We start from the raw sequence: 20,111 nt of genomic DNA, 5'->3' as shown, positions 1-20,111 counted from the left end.
CTCATCACAGGGCTCAATCCCATGACCACCAGATCACGACCTGAGCCAAAATCAATAGCCAGATGCTTAACTAACTGAGCTACCTAGGTGCCCCCAGAAACTTTTTATATTGATGAAGTCCCAGTAGTTCTTTTTTGCTTTTGCTTCTCTTGCCTCAGGAGACATGCGTAGTAAGAAGTTGCTATGGTTTAGGTCAGAGAGGTTGCTACCTGTGTTCTCTTCTAGAATTTTAATGGTTTCCTGTCTCACATTTAGGTCTTTCATCCATTTTGAATTTATTTATTTTTGTGTATAGTGTAAGAAAGTAGTCCAGTTTCATTCCGCATGTTGCTATCCAGTTTTCCCAACACCATTTGTTAAAGAGGCTTAAAATTTTTTTTTTTTTAATGTTTATTTATTTTTGAGACATGGGAGAGAGACAGAGGATGAGCTTGGGAGTATGAGCATGGGAGAGAGAGGGGACACAGAATCCGAAGCAGACTCCAGGCTCTGAGCTGTCAGCACAGAGCACAGTTGGGGCTCGAACCCACGATACATGAGATCATGACTTGAGCCGAAGTCAGATGCTTAACCAACTGAGCCACCCAGGTGCCCAGAAGAGGCTGTCTTTTTTCCATTGGATATTCTTTCCTGCTTTGTCAAAGATTAGTTGGCCATATATTTGTGGGTCCATTTCTGGGTTATCTATGTGTCTGTTTTTGTGCCAGTACCATACTGTCTTGATGACCACAGCTTTGTAATATAACTTGAAGTCTGGAATTCTGATGCCTTCAGTGTTGCTTTCTTTTTCAAGATTGCTTTGGTTATTTGGGGTCTTTTCTGGTTCCATATAAATACTAGTCTTGTTTGTTCTAGCTCTGTGAAAAATGCCGGTAGTATTTTGATAGGGATTGCATTAAATGTGTAGATTGCTTTGGGTAGTATAGACATTTTAACAGTATTTGCTCTTCTAATCCAGGGGCATTGAATGTTTTTCCACTTTGTGTTGTCTTCAATTTCTTTCATCAGTGTTTTATAGTTTTCAGAGTACAGATCTTTTACATCTTTGGTTAGGTTTATTTCTAGGTATCTTACGATTTTTGGTGCAGATGTAAAAAGGATTCCTTGATTACTCTTTTCTGCTGCTTCATTATTGGTGTATAGACATGCAACAGATTTCTCTATGTTGATTGTGTATCCTGCGACTTTACTGAATTGTATATCAGTTCTAGCAATTTTTTGGTGGAATCTTTTGGGTTTTCTGTATGGAGTATCATGTTATCTACAAATAATGAAAGTTTGATCTCTGCCAATTTGGATGACTTTTATTTCTTTTTGTTGTCCGATTGCTGAGGCTAGGGCTTCCAGTGCTGTGTTAAATGACAGTGGTAAGAGTGGACATCCCTGACTTGTTCCTGACTGGAAGAGGACAAGCTCTCAGTTTTCCCCATTGAGGATGGTATTAGCTGTGGGTTTTTTTGTATAGGTCCTTTGTGATGTAGAGATATGTTCCCTCTATCCCTGCTTTTTTGAGGATTTTTTTTATCATGGATGGATGTTGTACTTTGTCAAATGCTTTTTCTGCATTTATTGAAAGGATCATACGGTTCTTTTGCTTTCTTGTATTAATGTGGTGTATCACGTTAATTGATTTGCAACCACCTTTGCAGCCCAGTAGTAAATCCCACTCGATCGTGGTGAATGATTTTTTTAATGTATTGTTGGATTTGATTTGCTAGTATTCTGTTGAGAATTTTTGCATCCATGTTCATGAGGGATATTGGAGCTTAGTTCTCTTTTTTAGCAGTCTTTGTCTGGTTTTGGAATTGGGAATGCTGGCCTCATAAAATGAATTTGGAAGTTTTCATTCCATTTTTATTTTTTTGCACTAGTTTGAGAATAAATAGGTATTAATTCTTCTTTCAGTGTTTGGTAGAATTCCCCTGGGAAGTTGATCTGGCCCTGAACTTTTGTTTATGGGAGATTTTTGATTATTGATTCTTTGCTGGTTATTGGTGTGTTCAAGTTTTCTATTTCTTCCTGTTTCAGTTTTGGTAGTTTATATGTTTCCAGACATTTTTCGATTTCTTCCAGTCTTTCAGTTTGTTGGCATATAATTTTTCATAGTTTTTTTCTTATAATTGTTAGCATTTCTGTGGTGTTAGTTATTTCTCCTCTCTCATTTGTGATTTCATTTATTTTGGTTCTTTCTCTTTTCTGTTTGATAAGTCTGGCTAGGAGTTTATCAATTTTACTAATTTTTTCACAGAATCAGCTTCTGGTTTCATTGACCTGTTCTGGTGGTTTTTTAGTTTCTGTATCCTTTATTTCTGCTGTAATCTTTATTATTTCCCTTTTTCTGCTGGCTTTGGGCTTCATTTGTTCTTTTTCTTGTTGCTTTAGGTGTAAGGTTGGTTGTTTATTTGAGTTTTTTCTTGTTTCTTGAGATAGGCCTGTATTGCTATATACTTCCCTCTTATGACTGCTTTTGCTCCATCCCAGAGGTTTTGGACCGTTGTGTTTTCATTTTCATTTGTTTCCATGTATTCTTTTATTTCTTCTCTGATTTCCTGGTTGACCCATTCATTCTTTAGTAGCATGTTGTTTAACTCCATGTATTTGTGGTCTTTCCAAATTTTTTCTTGTGGTCGACTTCAAGTTTCATAGCATTGTGGTCAGAGAATATGCATGGTATGATGTCTCTCTTTTTGTGCTTGTTGAGGCCTTATTTGTGACCTGGTATGTGATCTCTTCTGGAGAATGTCTCATGTGCATTTGAAAACGATGTGTATTCTGCTTTGCAATGAAATATTCTGAATATACTTGTTAAGTCTGTCTGGTCCAGTGTGTCATTCAAAGCTATTGTTTCCTTACTGGTTTTCTGCTTAGATAATCTTCCCATTGCTGTAAGTGGGGTGTTAAAGTCCCCTACTGTTATTGTATTATTATCAATGAGTTTCTTTAGGTTTGATATTAATTGTTGTACATATCTGGTGCTCTCATATGGGGGCATAAATATTTATAATTGTTAAGATCATCTTGTTGGATAGTCCCCTTATTATGATATGGTGTCCTTCTTCCTCTCTTGTCTTCGGTTTAAAATCTAGTTTGTCTGGGGCGCCTGTGTGGCTCAGTCAGTTAAGTGTCCCAATTCTTGATTTGGGCTCAGGTTATGATCTCATGGTTTGTGAGTTCTGGCTACACAAAGCCTGCGTGGGATCCTGGGAATCCTCTCTGTCTCTGTCCCTTGCCCGGTTGCACACATGCGTGCATTTTCTCTTTTGAATAAATAAACTTAAAAAAAATAAGCAAAATCTAGTTTGTCTGATACTGCTACTCTGGCTTTCTTTTGACTTCCATTTGCATGATAGATGGTTTTCCATCCCCTCATTTTCAGTCTGCAGCTGAGTCTCTTATAGATAGCATATACATGGGTCTTATTTTTTTAATCCATTCTGACACCGTCTTTTGATTGGAGCATTTGGTCCACTTACATTTAGAGTAATTCTTGATAGATATGAATTTAGTGTTATTTTATTGTTGTTTCTGGAGATTTTCTCTATCCATTTCTAGTCTTTGTTGCTTTTGGTCTTTTCCCACTCAAAGAGTCCCCCTTAATATTTCTTGCGGGGCTGGTTTAGTGGTCACGAACTCCTTTAGTTTTTGTTTGTCTGGGAAACTCTTTATCTCTCCTATTCTGAATGACAGCCTTGCTGGATAGAGTATTCTTGGCTGTATATTTTTCCCATTTAGTGTGTTGAATGTATCATGCTACGCCCTTCTGGCTTGCCAAGTTTTTGTGGAGAGATCTGCAGCTTGGCCTTATGGGTCTTTGTAGGTTAGGGACTTCTTTTGTCTTGCTGCTTTTAGGATTTTTTTTTTTTTTTTAATCACAGTATTTTGCAAGTTTAATTACAATATGTCTGGTGTTGGCCTGCTTCTGTTGATTTTGATTGGAGTTCTCTGTGCCTCCTGGATTTGGATGTTTATTTCCTTTCCCAGATTAGGGAAGTTTTCAATTATTATTTCCTCAAATAAACCTTCTGCACCCTTTTCTGTCTTTCTTTCTGGGACTCCTATGATACAAACATTACTACATTTGATGGAATCACTGAGTTCCCTAGTATTCTCGTGATCCATAATTCTTCTCTTTTGTTCAGCTTTATTATTTTCCATTATTCTATCTTCTGTATCATTTATTTGTTCCTCTGCTTCTTCCATCGTTGTGGTCATTACATGCAGTCAAATCTCAGTTCTTGCATTTCTCATTTCTGACTGTTTTTTAGCTCTTTTTTCTCTGTGGTACGGCTGTCCCTGATGTCTTTCATGCTTTTCTCAAGACCACCAAGTATCCTTTTAAGTGTTGCTTTAAATTTTCCATCAGGCATATTACTTATGCTTTTTTTCCATTAGATCTCTGTTCAGGATCTTTTCTTGTTCTTTCTATTGGGATGAATTCCTCCATGTTGGTATTTTGTCTGAGTCTCTGTCTTCTCCTCTGTGTTAGAAAAGCCTGTTATGTTTCCTGCTCCTGAGAGTCATGGCTTTGTGAAGAAGAGGTCATATAAGTGTCCAAGGCCTGGAGCTTCGGGAAGTGTCTCTGGTGTGTGCTGCATGCACTCTGCTGCTGGGTTTTGGCTGCTCTGTCTTTCAGGTCAGTCATCTGCAGAGGCTCTCCTTGCCTGCAGTGGGCAGTGTTTGTATTAGCCAGAGTATGGGGAGTTTTAACTAGGTGTGCTTTGGTCCACTTATTAAATGAGACCTAAGTCTACTTCCACTAGAACCAGAGCTTTGCAGAACTCTGTGGCCAGTAGATGTGGTGCATGCAGAGGTTTCTGCTGGCTTTCTGAGGAAGGGGCCCGCTGCTCTGCGACTTAGGCACTCTTGCCTGAGAAAAGCAGTGCCAGTGGAGCACAGGTGGGTGTGACTTGGTGTGAGCAGGTAGGGCAGCCAGTGTTGGCACCGTGTTGTTTACTGAAGTTGGTTTATGCTGGGTGGTAGGGGAGGGAACTGGTGTCAGCCAGCTCCTTTGTCCTCAGAGAGGGTCTCTGTGCTCTCAGGGAAGCATTCCAGACGAGCAAATAATTTTCCCTTGTGCATCCCAGGTGGTTTTCAGATTGCTGGTTTCATGCTCTTTCCATGTTGCCTGCCTGGAGCAGTGCAGTGCACTTTGGGCTCTGTTGTAGCCAAGGCTGCTGACTTTTAAAACTCCAGACTTTAGGGACCTGGTCTGGTGGGGACCCTCGCTGGTCTTCTGGAGGAGGGTCTCACTGTGCCAGGATGGATGCAGTTTTGACCAAGAAGGGCAATCGCTGTAGCTCAGGGTCATGGGATTTGGAGCAAAGCAGGTTAAATAGCCAGTGTCTGGGTTAGCTGCCCTCAGTCAGTGTCTCTGTGCCTACGTTGAGAGGTGTGGGGGGATGGAAATGATTCTTTCATCCCCGGAGAGGCCCCTTTTTGAAAGCCACCTCTCATAGATATGCTCCAAGAAGAGGGAACAATTTTAGGGGATCCTCAGATCACTGTACTGTCTGCCCCAGGGTTGTTTGCCTGCCTGCCCTCCAGGAGTAGGGCAGTGCCCTTCAGGGCTCTATCCCAGCCCTGCCCTATGACCTCTAAAACTCCTGGCTTTGAGCCCTGCTGGTTGCAGAAACTAGAAAATTAGTCCCTTGTTTTCCAAACCAGTGGCTTTGGGGAAGTGTTCTCCCCGTGCGTTTCCCGGTGTGCTCTCCTCTCTGTTATCTTTCTTCACCACCAGGGCTTCCTCCCTATATCCATTTTCCTGGTGCTGGATTGTTGGTTGCCTCCTTTCTTTCACTCTTTCCTTTTCTTCTCCCTCTTTCCTCCCTTCTCTCCCTCCCTACCACCCTTTTCTCCCTTCCTTAAAGCAGTGATAATGTTGACAGTTTTGTAGGTTTCTTGGGGTTGGGTCCCAGGATGTATATATATGTTCTACTTACATGGTGATGACCAGTTGTACAAGTAATGCAAAGGTAGTTGTATAAGTTTATGTTCTCATTAGGAGTATGTGTGGATGCTTGCTCCGTGTCTTTACCAACACTGGTAGAATCGGGCTTCTTAATTGTTTTCAGTCAAGTGGGTGCAAAATGGTAATTCACCTTGGTCTTAATTTGCATTTCCACAACTGCTAATGAGGTTGAACATCTTATATATTTATTTGCCACCTGTATTCCTTTGTTTCCCTGTGAAATGCCTGTTTTGTCTTTTGGGCATTTTTCTGTAAGTCTGTTTTTCTATTGATTTTTAAGAATTCTTTCGGGATACTAATCCTTCAGTGTTTTGTTTATAATAATTATTTTCCCCCAATCTGCAGCTTTGCTTTTTTTCTTTCTCTGTGAAGTATCAATGAGCAGAAATTCTTAATTTAATATATTTCAATTTATTGATTTTTTTTTAGAGGTTAGCACTTTAAAATATATAATTTGTTACAACAGTAGTTTCCCATGCTGAGCTCATAGTAGTCTTCTATATTTTCTTCTAAAAGTTTTTAAGTTTTAATTTTCATGTTTAAGTCTGTATGTATGCTGAAGGTAGAAGTCTAATTTCACATCTTTTCATATGACTATTTCACTCATGTCAGTCTTATTTATTGAACATCCACACTTTCCCCATGGATCTGCAGTGCCACCTTGTCGTATGCTTAGTTTGCATGGATCTCTTTTTCTTTTTTTTATGTTTATTTACTTATTTTGATAGGGCAAGGGAGGGGCAGGGAGAGAGAGAATGCCAAGCAGACTCCGCACTGTCAGCACAGAGCCTGATGTGGAGTTCAGTCTCATAAACCATGAGACCATGAACCGAAATCCACTGAGCTCAACCCACTGAGCCACCTAGGTGTCCCACATGGATCTCTTTTTTCATCATTCTGTTCTCCAGTTGATCTGTTGCCTATCCGTATAACTCATTCCATACTAACTTTAATTGCTATAGCATTATAATAAGTCTCCATATTTGGCATAGGACATGTATTCTTACCTTATTATTTTTTGGGAATGTCTTGGGTATTCTTGGACTTTCGCTTATCAGTGTAAATACCGGAATCATCTTGTCAAACTCCTTGAAAAATTCTGTAGGTATTTTGATTCTAATTGCTTTGGATTTATAGATCAGTTTGGAGAGAATTATATTGCTATGGTTTTGTGACTTAGTATAAATCATGAATATGATACATCTTCACTTAAGTCTTTAATGTTTTTGAAGACAGTCTTCAAATGTTCTGCATATGGGTCTTACATATCTTTTGCTAGATTTATTTCTGGTTTTTTTTTTGTTGTTGTTGCTTATCTTTAGTAAAGCAGTCACCTTGCAAACTTTCATTATTACTAACAGTGTCTCCAGATTGTTTTGAGTTTTTTAGGTAGACCATCACATCATCTGAGTTTTGTTCCTCTCCAGTCTTTTAGCTGTATATTTCTTTCTTGTGAAACTGCATTAGCCAGGACCTCTAATATAATACTGACAGAAAGCAGTGGTAGTGGGCATTCTTTTTCCTTTAGAGGGAATGTTACTTACGTCTCACCATCATGAATTAATGCTTTTCAGTAGCCTTAAGTAAATAAAAGAAGATGGTATTTCAGAAACAAATTTTGAAGTTTTGGTTTGACAAATGAATATTATTAACTTCAACTTTTTTAAATTGCAGATTTGCTGTTGCTGAGTCTGATTGTAATTTAGCAATTGCCTTGAATAGAAGTTACACCAAGGCTTATACAAGACGAGGTGCTGCTCGATTTGCTTTGCAAAAGTTAGAGGATGCCAAAAAAGGTATTAATATTTTCATCTTATTATTATCTAAAACATTCTTTAATAGTTTAACTTAACAGATGCTATACAAAGAATACTAGGTAATCACAGTTAGTACCCTCAGAGAGCTTTCTGTATTTGAAGAAATCTCATTTTTGCTACTTTGGGAAGGAATGCATTATTTGCCACCAATCAGACTTTGGTTCAAATTCTTACTCCACTGTGTATTAGCTATGTGACCAAGGGGAAGGTTGTGGGTCCCCAATGATTTTCAGTTTTTCAGCCGTAAAATAGGGATTAAAGCATCTTGTTGGATATCGTGAGGCAGAGAGGCACGGCACATAGAGTCCTTGACATGTTTTTGTTCATTTGTAAAGTCTAAGCCTTTTGTTACTCCATAAAATAAGTTTGTGTACTATAAATCATAAAATCTGAATAAAGTTGATAATCTAATAGGATTCTGCTGTTTCTGGTTTTAAGATGTACAACTTAATGATAGTAAGTGTCCTTCCTGGGGCTGGTGGAAGAGGGTGATTTGCAAGGGATTCTGTTAGGATTTTGTTTGTCTTGGTGGAGAATGGAGATAGTCCAGTAACCTCCTGTTGGTTAGTATTTCTTGGTTCCTCGTAATTTTGCTGCAGGATGCATGCCTGTTTGTCACATGTAGCAAATGATTGTTCTATGGAATTTTTTAATATCTTGTCTTTCACATATTCTTTATCTTCAAATTTACTTAGATTATGAAAAAGTATTAGAACTAGAACCAAATAACTTTGAAGCAACGAATGAACTCAGGAAAATTAATCAGGTAAAACATAGTTATGTAAGTGCATTACTTAACATTTATTTAAAAGGTTTTTGCATAGTCTTTGTACCATAGATTACTTAATATAGACTTTTTTTAATTTTAATTCTTTGTACTGTACAGTTTTACTAAACAAATTTGCAAGCTAGAGGAAGTAGAATAGTTCAGGATCCCTAGGAATCATCATTTAAAAAAGTCATCTGAGAGACACCTGACTGGCCCACTTGGTATAGAGTATAAGACTTTTGATTTTGGGGTTGTGAGTTTGAGCCTCACTGTTGGTGTAGAGATTACTTAAAATCTTCAAAAAAAATCACTGGAGGTTTTTCAACTCCTGCTGCTTTATTTTTTCCCAGATGACAATTATTTTTCTTTATCCCCATAATTTTTCTTTTTGGCTTGTGCTGTTATTTCTGTACTAAGTTTTTGCATATTTCTTTGATTTTGTTAGTTTTAAGTTGTTCTGTATTTATAGTTTATATCTTAGCAAAAACAATACTAATTTTTTAACAGTAAGAAAATACTTAAAAAGTTTTTTGTCAAATTATAGTGTACAGTTACATATTCCTTTCACTTTGCTGTTGAATCAGAGTTATAATTATTGTGCTGTGCATTGAAACTTTGAGAAAAAAGTGACAATGATTGGGGAAAATCTGCTTTTAAATATTGCCGTTACTTATAGCACATAAAATCTGTTGATAAATATATCAACTGTCTTATAATTGTGAACTGTGTTATATATTTTTGTATTTTGACTGAGGTCAAGTAATGACTGTGAATATGAAGTTTGAGAAATTTGGTGATGTCTTGATTATCCGTTTATTTTTGAAAATAGTTTCTAGGATGATGCCTGGCCTGTGTAGAATTTCAGTAAATATTTGTTGGATAAATAAATGAACAACTACCATTAGTGATTTTAATTGGAATAAGATGTGTATTAAATTTATTATGTATTTGTTTTGTTTTTTAATTTGAATTAGATTTTGAATTAGAGTAAAAGATATTATTTCAGTATTAATTTGAAATGTAGAAATTCTAATATATTTGAGTAATTTAGTATTTCACAATGAAATATGTATGCATCTTGTATTACTTGTTTTATTTTAGTGGACTACTGTGTCTCCTAGGCTTTAGCATCCAAAGAAAATTCATCCCCAAAGGGAGCTGATACAATGATTAAGACAACTGAAGAAGAGAAAAAGCAAATTGAACAGCAACAGAATAAGCAGCAGGCCATTTCACAGAAAGATCTGGTAATCCAGAGGGATTTCAACATACATATGTTTTGTTGAATTTGCTCTTTGTTTCTTGTTCATCTGTTTCTGTCTTCTCTAATATTTAAATTCTTCAGTAGGAGTTGCAAATTACACTAAAAACCTCTGGAGCTTATAATTCAAAACTTGAGTAATTGATGACTTGGCACATAATTAAAAAAAAAAAACATAGTTTAGGGAGCAAATTACTCTGATTATTTTAACATATTTACATATAGATGTAAATTTAGCATAGAAATAAGTTACAGTTCATTCTTATATATAATTATTTTTCCACTAATTCACACTAGACTGTTTCTGATAAATCCGTTTAGAAATCGTGAGTTGAGATTTAATTTAATATATCTATAGTTTTTCATGGATCCACAGAAAATTTTTAATAAATACTTATGGAATGATTATTGATTGTGATAAGCCTATAAATGAATGTTACAGGGTAATCTGGTATGCACATTCTAATATGGTTTAATTTATCCTGTGTTTAGACATGTTAATGTTACCAAAGAATGAACTGTACAATTTTGGTACTCTGTCCTTTCACAAAAATTACTTGGGTTATGAAATTCTATTGTGCAACCTTTGGTATAACTAGAGTATAATATTTGAGCCTATATTACAATGTGTTTTTAAATTTAAGCTTTAACATTTAATTAGTAGAATAATGGTTAATGCTGCAAAGTAGTATAGTAGTGTATGTTTCTTTTTAGTTCTGAAAAGAGAAGAATGCCATTACAAAAAACCACCTAAACTAACATTCTAAAGCATATATCATGGACTAGATTTTTAACATTAAAATATACTTTAATTACTGGTTTAATATTGTTGAGTATTCTCGTAGTGTTTACTTAAGATTTGAATTCAACTAAGTTTTTGGCATTTTTTTTTCGTTCTTCTTTATATTTCTCTCCAAAATGATAGGGGAATGGATTTTTCAAAGAGGGGAAATATGAAAGGGCAATTGAATGCTACACTCGGGGAATAGCAGCAGATGGCACTAATGCCCTTCTTCCGGCTAACAGAGCAATGGCCTATCTGAAGATTCAGAAGTAAGTGTTGGATGTACTTAATAGCTTTTCAGGGTGAAAATGAAATTTACCATAAGTTGGCTTATTAGATAGACAATTAAATAAAATATAATTTATTTACTCCTGAGCATTAAATTTATTTTTTATTAAAAATTTTTTTTAATGTTTATTTTTCACAGAGAGAGCATAAGTGGGGTAGGGGCAGAGAGAGAGACACACACAGAATCAGAAGCAGCTGAGCATTAAATTTAAATGAGAGAGAGAGAGAGAGAGAGAGAGAGAGAGAGAGACTGAATATCAGTATGTATTCGGTAAATATTAGCTCTTGTTATTATTTTCCCACTATTTTTGTTTTTTTTAATGTTTATTTTTGAGAGAAACAGAGACAGAATGTGAGTGGGTTAGGGGCAGAGAGAGAGGGAGACACAGCATCCCAAGCAGGCTTCAGGCTCTGAGCTGTCAGCACAGAGCCCGACGCGGGGCTCAAACTCATGAGCTGTGAGATCATGACCTGAGCCAAAGTCGGATGCTCATCCGACTGAGCCACCCAGGTGCCCCTATTTTCCCGCTTTATTTATTTAAAAAAAAAATTTTTTTTAACGTTTTATTTATTTTTGAGACAGAGAGAGACAGAGCATGAACGGGGGAGGGGCAGAGAGAGGGGGAGACAGAATGGAAGCAGGCTCCAGGCTCTGAGCCATCAGCCCAGAGCCCGACGCGGGGCTCGAACTCACGGACCGCGAGATCGTGACCTGAGCTGAAGTCGGATGCTTAACCGACTGAGCCACCCAGGCGCCCCTTTTCCCACTTTTAATAGTCTGCCATTACACAATTTAACATTAATTGTTTCATGCGTGTTATTCTGAATTAATGATTTAAAAATTATTAAAAAAAATCTTTTTAATGTTTATTGAGAGAGAGACAGCTTGAGTGGGGAGGGGCAGGGAGAGAGGGAGACACAGGCTTCAGGTTCTGAGCTGTCAGTAACAGAGCCCGATGTAGGGCTCAAACTCATAAGCTGTGATATCGTGACCTGAGCCGAAGTCGGATGCTTAACTGACTGAGCCACCCAGGTGTCCCTAAAAATTATTTTAACCTCAGAACCTTTTGGGCACATTTTTATCTGGAAGTGTTTTATATATGCATATCCATACATCACAAAAGAGAATTGTTGCCATTGAGATAAGCTGATTGATTATATATATACAGCTGAAACTTGGTCCTATGGTACTAAACAACTGTTCGGGATGTACTCAGGGGTTCCAAGTTGGACAATCAGGATAATATCTGACGGCAGAAACTGTGTCTCATGGTTCTTTATATCTGTTGTAATAATATTTTATACACTAGTGACAGAATTTAAGAAAAAACCATGTAAATACTTAAAATAGGGATTCGTAGTTACCTTGGTGCCATGGACCCCTTTGGCTGCATGGGGAACCTTCTTCAGAATAGTATTTTTCCATGTATAATTACATATTTGAGAGTACAAAGGAAATCAATTTTATTGAAACAGTTTTTAAAAATTTGTGATATAGTGATATACATACCACAACAAAATGAGAAACTACATTTAAAATATAGGCGAATTCAGGGTGCTGGGGTGGCTCAGTTGGTGAAGCGTCTGACTTCTTGATCTCAGCTCAGATCTTGATCTCAGGTCTGTGAGTTCAGGTTCTATGCTGGACATGGAGCCTACTTTAAAAAAAATACAGGTAAATTTAAAGCTAAAAATTTTTTTTAAAGACATAATGTGAAACTTTAGGTTTGGGGTGATCTGTGACATCTTCTTCCACATACTGATGAACTGATAAGTGTGGATAGGAAATACCCAAAAAGGTGCACAGATGATTGTGTTCCCATTGTGATAACACATGACCTTACTCTTTGGCATCTGAATGACTGCTAGGGACAGAGTTGCCCGATAGTTGGCCAGTTAGGTCATAGGAGCATTTATAAACAGGGATTCTGTGATCACATACAAACAAACAGCAGGTTAAATTACTACTGTAATTCTGAAATAGTGGTGAGCATAAATAGTATTTTGAGATGTTTGTAACAGTTGTAATGTGATATGAAAATATCAGTGATACTTACTAGTGTAAAATCACCTACTGCTTTTGCTACCATGGTTTATTGTCTGCAGTTATAATGGAAAGAAAAGCTAAATCCCATTTAAAGTAAGTAACTGAAAATAAGCATGTAGTATTTTTTCCATTCAGCTTTTCACATCTCTCAAAGGACCTCAGGTTAGGAATTCCTGTCATATAAGTAAATTTTGTTTATATATATCCTCATTTAAACTAACAGACAAACATGGGGTGCCTAGGTGGCTCAGTCGATTAAGCATCTAACTTTGGTTCAGGTCATGATCTCGTGGTTTGTGGGTTCGAGTCCTGTGTTGGGCTCTGTGCTGACAGCTCGGAGCCTGGCGCCTGCTTCGGATTCTGTGTCTCCGTATCTCTCTGCCCCTTGCCCGCTCTCCCTCTTTCTTCTCTCTCTCTCTCTCTCTCTCTCTCTCTCAAGAATGAATAGATATTAAAAATTAAAAAAATAGACACAACTAGAGATATATTATTTTGATCAGTGAGAGTGAAGAATAGGTTGAGAGGTGAAAAATAGGTTGAGTGTCCCAGTTCAGGTATAAAGGCACAAGAGTGGAAAAGTTCATGTAACTTCTGAAAGGGCAAGTGGTTCGTATTATGACTGTTATGTAGGGTCCAGTGATAGAGATAAGGCTGGAGAGCCAGACAAGCCCTTGGCTTTGTGCTCTTTAAAGTACTGTACCCTGAAAAGTGAGGGGGCCATGCTCATGTCTTGAATGGGAGAATGACCTAATCAGCAAAGTAGAAAATATATTGGTAGAGGCATAGGGCACACACATTTGCACATATACAGACATACTCTTTCTTTCATTGAAAAGCGAATTAAAGGATTAAGGGATGTTTAAGTTCATTAGAAATTTTATTTTGTTCTTAGGAGGTCTTGTTTCAAGGGTAGGATAGCAGTCATGTAGGCCTTGGGGAGAATGTAATCACAGGAGATTCTCCTGTTTTAGAATATTTTTATTATGAAATTTTTGCAGCTTTCATGAAAGTAATATAATAAACTTCATGTACCAAATCATCTAGTTTTAACAAGCCGTACTTTTTTTTGTTACGTTTAGCTTTTTTCTCTCTGAATTATTGTAAAGCAAATCGTAGGTATTATGACATCTAATCCCTAAAGGATTTTTTGTACATAACCACAATACCATTATCATGCCAAATAAATTTACAGTAATTCATTAATGTCATTTTGAAATATAGGAGGGTCTTAAGTTTTTGGGTTTTTTTTTAAGGTCTCCTTAGCTTTTTGTTTTTATAGAGCACTACCCAGTCTGACTGAATTGATAGCTGGTTGCATGGTTGAGTAGAATTTATGAAAAGCGTTAGATGATATAAGGAGTCCTAAGTCCCATGGTCTTGTTTTCCTTAGGTGGTGTCTATTGTGGGTAAATATTCATGAAGCTGTATTTGAAAATTAGTGCCAGTTCTAATTGTTAGTGTAGTACTTATGTGTACTGCACGTAAAGTTAGAGGGGAGGTAGGCTGCCAGCAGTGGGATTCTTTCGTCTGCTCTGCTTGTGCTTTACCATCATTCTATTGCATCCTTCCAGCACACTTTTTTCTGGCTTTCTTTTAATCTGGTACCTTTTCCCTCCTTACCAGATGGTCCCAAGTTTTGGTGAGAATGAAGAATAAAAAAGAAATGGTCTTCCTTCAAAGACAGATTTGGGAGTTTTTAGTTGAAATAATATGCCTGCTTTTTACATTAGAAACTCCAGTTTATGTGAAGTTTTTCTATAAGCTGCATTTTCCAGTTGGTAATTTTGTCGTGTTTAATAGATATGAAGAAGCTGAAAAAGACTGCACACAAGCTATTTTATTAGACGGCTCATACTCTAAAGCTTTTGCCAGGAGAGGAACGGCAAGAACATTTTTGGGAAAGTTAAATGATGCCAAACAAGGTACGACTGTTTTATGACAACTGTCACTCACTTGTCCTGATGAGACTGCCAAATTACAGAAGCAGAGATTCATGTAGCTTTTGCAGGGTTCAAGAATACAGAACTTAGAGAAGTAAATTTTTTTTCACAGTTTAGATCATTCATAGTTTGCATATTTGGAGGAATATGGCTTCCGTAGTGGACCTGATTATCTTTTACTTTAATAGCATATAGTCTAATCTGGCTAACTGCCAGTGGAAATTAATGAATAATTTGAATTATCATTTAAAAGGAAAAGGCAGAAAGAAAAGGGAAGGGGATCAGCTGTTCAGGGTTAGAGGATAATGTGGAATCTGGAGTGATGTGCCTTTTTATTCTTGGTACTAATTATTTTTCCAGGATCTGTCAGATTTTAAGTATTCATTCTGTTAGTTTCTTTAAAGAACCAACTTGGTTTTATTGTGTGTGTTTTCTGTTTCATTTTATTTCTGCTCTTTCTTCAGCTTTGTTTAGGTTTAATTTGCGTGTATTCTAATACTTTGACATCAGTACTTAGATTTTCAGCCGCCTTTTCTCATATGTGCATTTAAATATGACAGTTTCTCTCTAAGCCTGGCTTTAGCTGTAGCTCATGCATTTAAAAAATGGTAGTAAAATATACATAACGTGAACGAAATTTACCATCTTAACCCTTTTTAAGTGTACAGTTCAGTAGCATTAAGTACGTTCACACTGTTGTGCAAGCATCACTACCAGACATCTTGAGAACTTTTTCATCATCTAATCCTGAAAATCTCCCCATTAAATAAGAACTTCTTGCCCCCCCCCCCCCCCCCTTCCAGCCCTTGGTAAACCACCATTCTACTTTCTATCTATGAATTTGACTATTCTGCATACGTTATATAAGTCGAATCATGCAATATTTGTCATTTTGTGTCTGGCTTATTTCTTTTTTTTAAATTTTTTTAACGTTTATTTATTTTTGAGACAGAGAGAGAGCATGAATGGGGGAGGGGTAGAGAGAGAGGGAGTGTGTCTGGCTTATTTCACTTAGCATAATGTCTTCAAGGTTTAAGGCTGAACAATATTCCATTATATGGTCTCTTAGATTCTATCTTACATTTGCTGAGTGACCCTGTCATTCTTTAATAGTGTGTGTGAGCTTTGGTGAGTTAGATGACCTCTAGGTCTTATTTGTATCGTCTGTAAAGTGGCGTTGTGATGAGGGTTACATAAGAATTCACATAACGTAACTAGAATAGCACTTAGTAAATGCTTAGCTCTTACTGTTGCTCCCCTGTTTCTAGCATCCTGAGTAAAACTTCTTGAGATAAACATGGTTATTAACTAAATGTATCATGTCTTGAACTCCATAAAGTATTTTCACTAATTTATTGTAGTTCTTAAAAATTCACTTTAGATTTTGAAACTGTTTTACTTCTGGAACCTGGGAATAAGCAAGCAGTAACTGAACTTTCCAAAATTAAAAAGGTAATGTGTTCTTTTCACCAAAATACGGTCTCATTTTCTGAAACAGAAACACATTATCTGTTAACATAAATAACTTGAGGATATTTTGATAGTCATGCTTACAAATTTATTTTCAAGGACTTAATTGAGAAAGGACACTGGGATGATGTTTTTCTCGATTCTGCACAAAGGCAAAATGTGATAAAACCTGTTGATAATCCATCTCATCTTGGGTCAACTGTAAGTGAAAAGCACTTTTCTTTCGTTTTTTTTCCATTTTAAGTATCAGTGTTGTATTAATACGAGTTGGAAACAAACTGTTGAATTAATAAACTCTGAAATGTTGAAAGTTCTTAGGACCATTTTTAGAATCTTTAAAAAACACTTCTTAGGATTATTGACATAATAAAACTGGAGAAAATTCAGCTATTTAGAATTCTGGTATAACTTTTTCAGTGACTTAATTTAGCGGTATAAATTTAAATATTTCCATATGTTTTCTGATATTAAAGATATTTGAAGTCGTTTTACATTTTATAATAATTAAATATTTTTAATTGCTAGTACCATTCTTGTTCGAGATTATGATTTTATTATAGAGCTTTGCCTCTTGCGTGGGGTTTGATCTAAAATCAGCACCTGAGTTCAACCACAACAGAAATAAGGTGAATGTGCTTTGCATGTCAACTCCTACTGTTCACATCCTCTGCAGGTGGAGGTGGTAGGTGCACTCCCCAGGGCCACCAAGATGTGGGAGGTAGAGGTGGCTTGTAGCGCATGAATGGTGATGAGCGGGGGGCATGGAGTAGGACGTGCAGGATGGTCCTGGTAAGGGAGGAAGTTCTCTTGCATCCATATTGACCTGCAGAACAGAAGTGAAAGCTATGTTGATATGACAGAAGAACCAATACCAGCAGCAGCTGAAACCCAAAAAAGCAGGTGTCAGCACCTGCCACCTTTCCTACCACCAGGTTGCAAGAGAGCAGCATCATGCCAGAAAACGCTACCCTTCCCACTGGGTGTCACCTACAGCTTGGGGGAATAGATGCCAGGAGGTTAAACGACTGTCACCATCCGTCACTGCTCATGTTTGCGAATGTAGAACAGCAAGGGGTCGCATCCTAGAGGATGAACACAAGTAATTACAGACTAATAAAGTAGCATTTCAGACAGGCATTCGCATCCCTCCCTCTCCGTGGCCACAGAAGGTTGTTATTTGTATATTGAGAAGAGAACGAATGGGAATCAAAAGCCCATACTCTGCACGTGGAATCATAGCCACTCCCATGGAAAAGTTCTGCCTGTCAGCCCTGACTTCCCTCTGTGTCCTTCCAAGACAAAGAAGTCTTTTCTGGAAGTTCTGTCAATGGCCTCAGACCTCTGGTTGGATAGGGATGTCTGGAGTCTTACAGGGGAACTGAGAACGTGTTTTCTGAGAGGAGCGTGTTACTTGTAAATGTTAACTAAGCTCAGTTATATTTATGTTAATTTGTCAATTCTGATTTTTAAGTACACTGTGAGACACAGTGATTATATTCTATGGAAAAAGACAAAAATTCTAAATGATAGGGTCAACACAGATGTGTTTCAGCTTCTAGTATAAAACTCCCATGATGTATCACGAGGGGTGGTAGTTCTAACAGTGACTCAGGACACAACAGAACGTGCTCATGTGAACGCAACTGAAGGACTTTGTGGGGAACTGGCCCTGCAGTTTTAACTGATTTTCTTTCTTCATAACTTCCATTTCCAGTGTACGTTTTGTAGCACAAATACGTGACTTCTGATAATTAAGCATATTTTTACCCAGGGTACAACTGGAGGGATTCCGTGTAGCGCATCTGCCACCAGAGAAGGAGCAATGATGAGTTAGGAAATTTACCTAAGACCATTCAAAATGGCACAAAGCACACAATGTAAAGTTGGAGGGATGAGGTTTCACATTTTCCAGTTGTGAGGATTACCGCAGACATTCTGAACAGGGTAATTGTCTCACTGGAGACAGGAAAGGAGGAAACAACAACGATCCCACATAGAGGAGTTCTTGGGAGTCAGCCAGGCCGTGAGACTTCAGTATGGAGTGTGGTGCCATCCTCACTCTTCTGTTATTCCCAGAAATGCGTGGTAAAAGCCCTAAGGTCCTGAGCCTTTAAGTGCTTTTGGCTTCTGGAGGCACAACCAAGACAACAAGCTGAAAACAGAGAAGCCTGGAGGCTCCTGAGCTAAGAGTTTGGACTTTGAAAATAAGTAACGCAGCAGACACACCACACAACACACAAAACAGAGGTAAGGCCAGGAGAGGGTGCTGTCCAAAAAGATGAAGGTTTCCCGGAAGAGTCACAACTGAAAATGACTGCAGCGTTTCTCTTGTCCTCTGTACCCTTGGTAGAGACAGAGCTGCTGTTCCTCACGGGAGCAGCACCAGCTTCTGGATCTGATAAAGGCCCTAGGAGGACTGGAGGCCTATTGTGATTTGCATAGATTGTGCAGAATTAAAACAACCCCCCATTTATTCCTTCACCATCTTAAACTCTCTACTCTCAGGTCCCTGATCAGAAGCAGAGAGTTTTTCACATGTTCAGGTGACCCCCAAGGATAAGGGGGAGACCTGTCCCTTTTACTTAGTGAAGACACCACAGGGCCCTGGTTCGGGTGTTTTCATAACTCATCAAACAACTGTGGACAGCCTGGGGCTCAGTCAGCTGGAAATAAAGTTAGAGGTGTGCCTCGTGGCTCGAAGAATCCAGCACATGGTCTTTGTACAATGCACATGTGCACAAGTGGTATGTCCACCTTGCTGTAAACAGCCTCATTCTCTCTGAGAGACACCTGCTCCCAGCTCTGTGTGGGGAAATGGCACAGCCCATCGCATGTATGTCCTGAGAAACCTGAGGATCGTTAAAATGTCCTCAGTCAGGTTTATTACCCTAACATTGCAAAGCCCTCAGTACTATATCTACACCTTAAAAAAAAAAAAAATATCAGCACCTACGGCAAAACTGTAGTATATGCAAATCGTCCTTAAAAATATACCATTGCACATTGTTTTTGGTATACTGTAGTATTTTTCATTAAGTCCAACAAAGCCAGTTTTTCCCCCTGCAATATTAGAAGGAATAGCTGGCGTGAATTTAGCAATTTGTTCTGTGCTGGATCTTTAAAGTTACTCATTTAGGGCAAATATATATATATAAGTATATATATATATGATATGACTCTATGGTAATTTCTAACATTCACATATACAGAAGAGTACACAAGACAAATTAAGATTTAAAAAATAATTATAAAGTGAACACCCATGAAATCAGCTAGGTCAAAACTTGAAAGGTGTCAGCCCCCAAAATCTCCCTGTGTGCCCCTCACTGCTCGTGATTCTCTCCCTGCCTCCTGGAAGTAACTGTTACGCATGGCAGATACTTTGAGAGAAATAATTTTGTAAGGAAGTCAAAACAGATACTTTGTCTTCCTTTTACAAAGGAAGAAAGGCAAAGAAAGTTTGTCAAGTTCATATTTCAGGTTAGTAACAGAATTTCTTAGTTTAATGCTTTTCCAGTGTTGTTGTTGTTTTTTTTTTGTTTTTTTTTTTAACATTTATTTATTTTTGAGACAGAGAGAGACAGAGCATGAACGGGGGAGGGGCAGAGAGAGAGGGAGACACATAATCGGAAGCAGGCTCCAGGCTCCGAGCCATCAGCCCAGAGCCTGACGTGGGGCTCGAACCCACGGACCGCGAGATCCTGACCTGAGCCGAAGTCGGACGCTCAACCGACTGAGCCACCCAGGCGCCCCTCCAGTGTTGTTTT

At 37.9% G+C, this 20,111-nt stretch overlaps 1 protein-coding gene across 2 annotated transcripts in view; it reads left to right on the top strand.

The window, feature by feature from the left end:
- The window catches only part of RPAP3 (RNA polymerase II associated protein 3), a 43,417-nt gene that overhangs the window by 10,902 nt on the left and 12,404 nt on the right, over nt 1–20,111 (top strand). For both annotated transcript variants that reach the window (XM_047865159.1, XM_047865160.1), the window contains exons 6-12: nt 7,643–7,764; nt 8,481–8,551; nt 9,676–9,801; nt 10,741–10,868; nt 14,735–14,856; nt 16,256–16,326; nt 16,444–16,545. In XM_047865159.1, the coding sequence (XP_047721115.1) occupies nt 7,643–7,764; nt 8,481–8,551; nt 9,676–9,801; nt 10,741–10,868; nt 14,735–14,856; nt 16,256–16,326; nt 16,444–16,545 (742 nt within the window). The remainder of the gene's footprint in view (nt 1–7,642; nt 7,765–8,480; nt 8,552–9,675; nt 9,802–10,740; nt 10,869–14,734; nt 14,857–16,255; nt 16,327–16,443; nt 16,546–20,111) is intronic.

Source organism: Prionailurus viverrinus, chromosome B4 (genome assembly GCF_022837055.1).
Source record: "Prionailurus viverrinus isolate Anna chromosome B4, UM_Priviv_1.0, whole genome shotgun sequence".
NCBI classification, from domain to species: Eukaryota; Metazoa; Chordata; class Mammalia; order Carnivora; family Felidae; genus Prionailurus; species Prionailurus viverrinus.
Note: the sequence above shows the minus strand (reverse complement) of the source record. Positions and strands in the feature narration are given on the sequence as shown.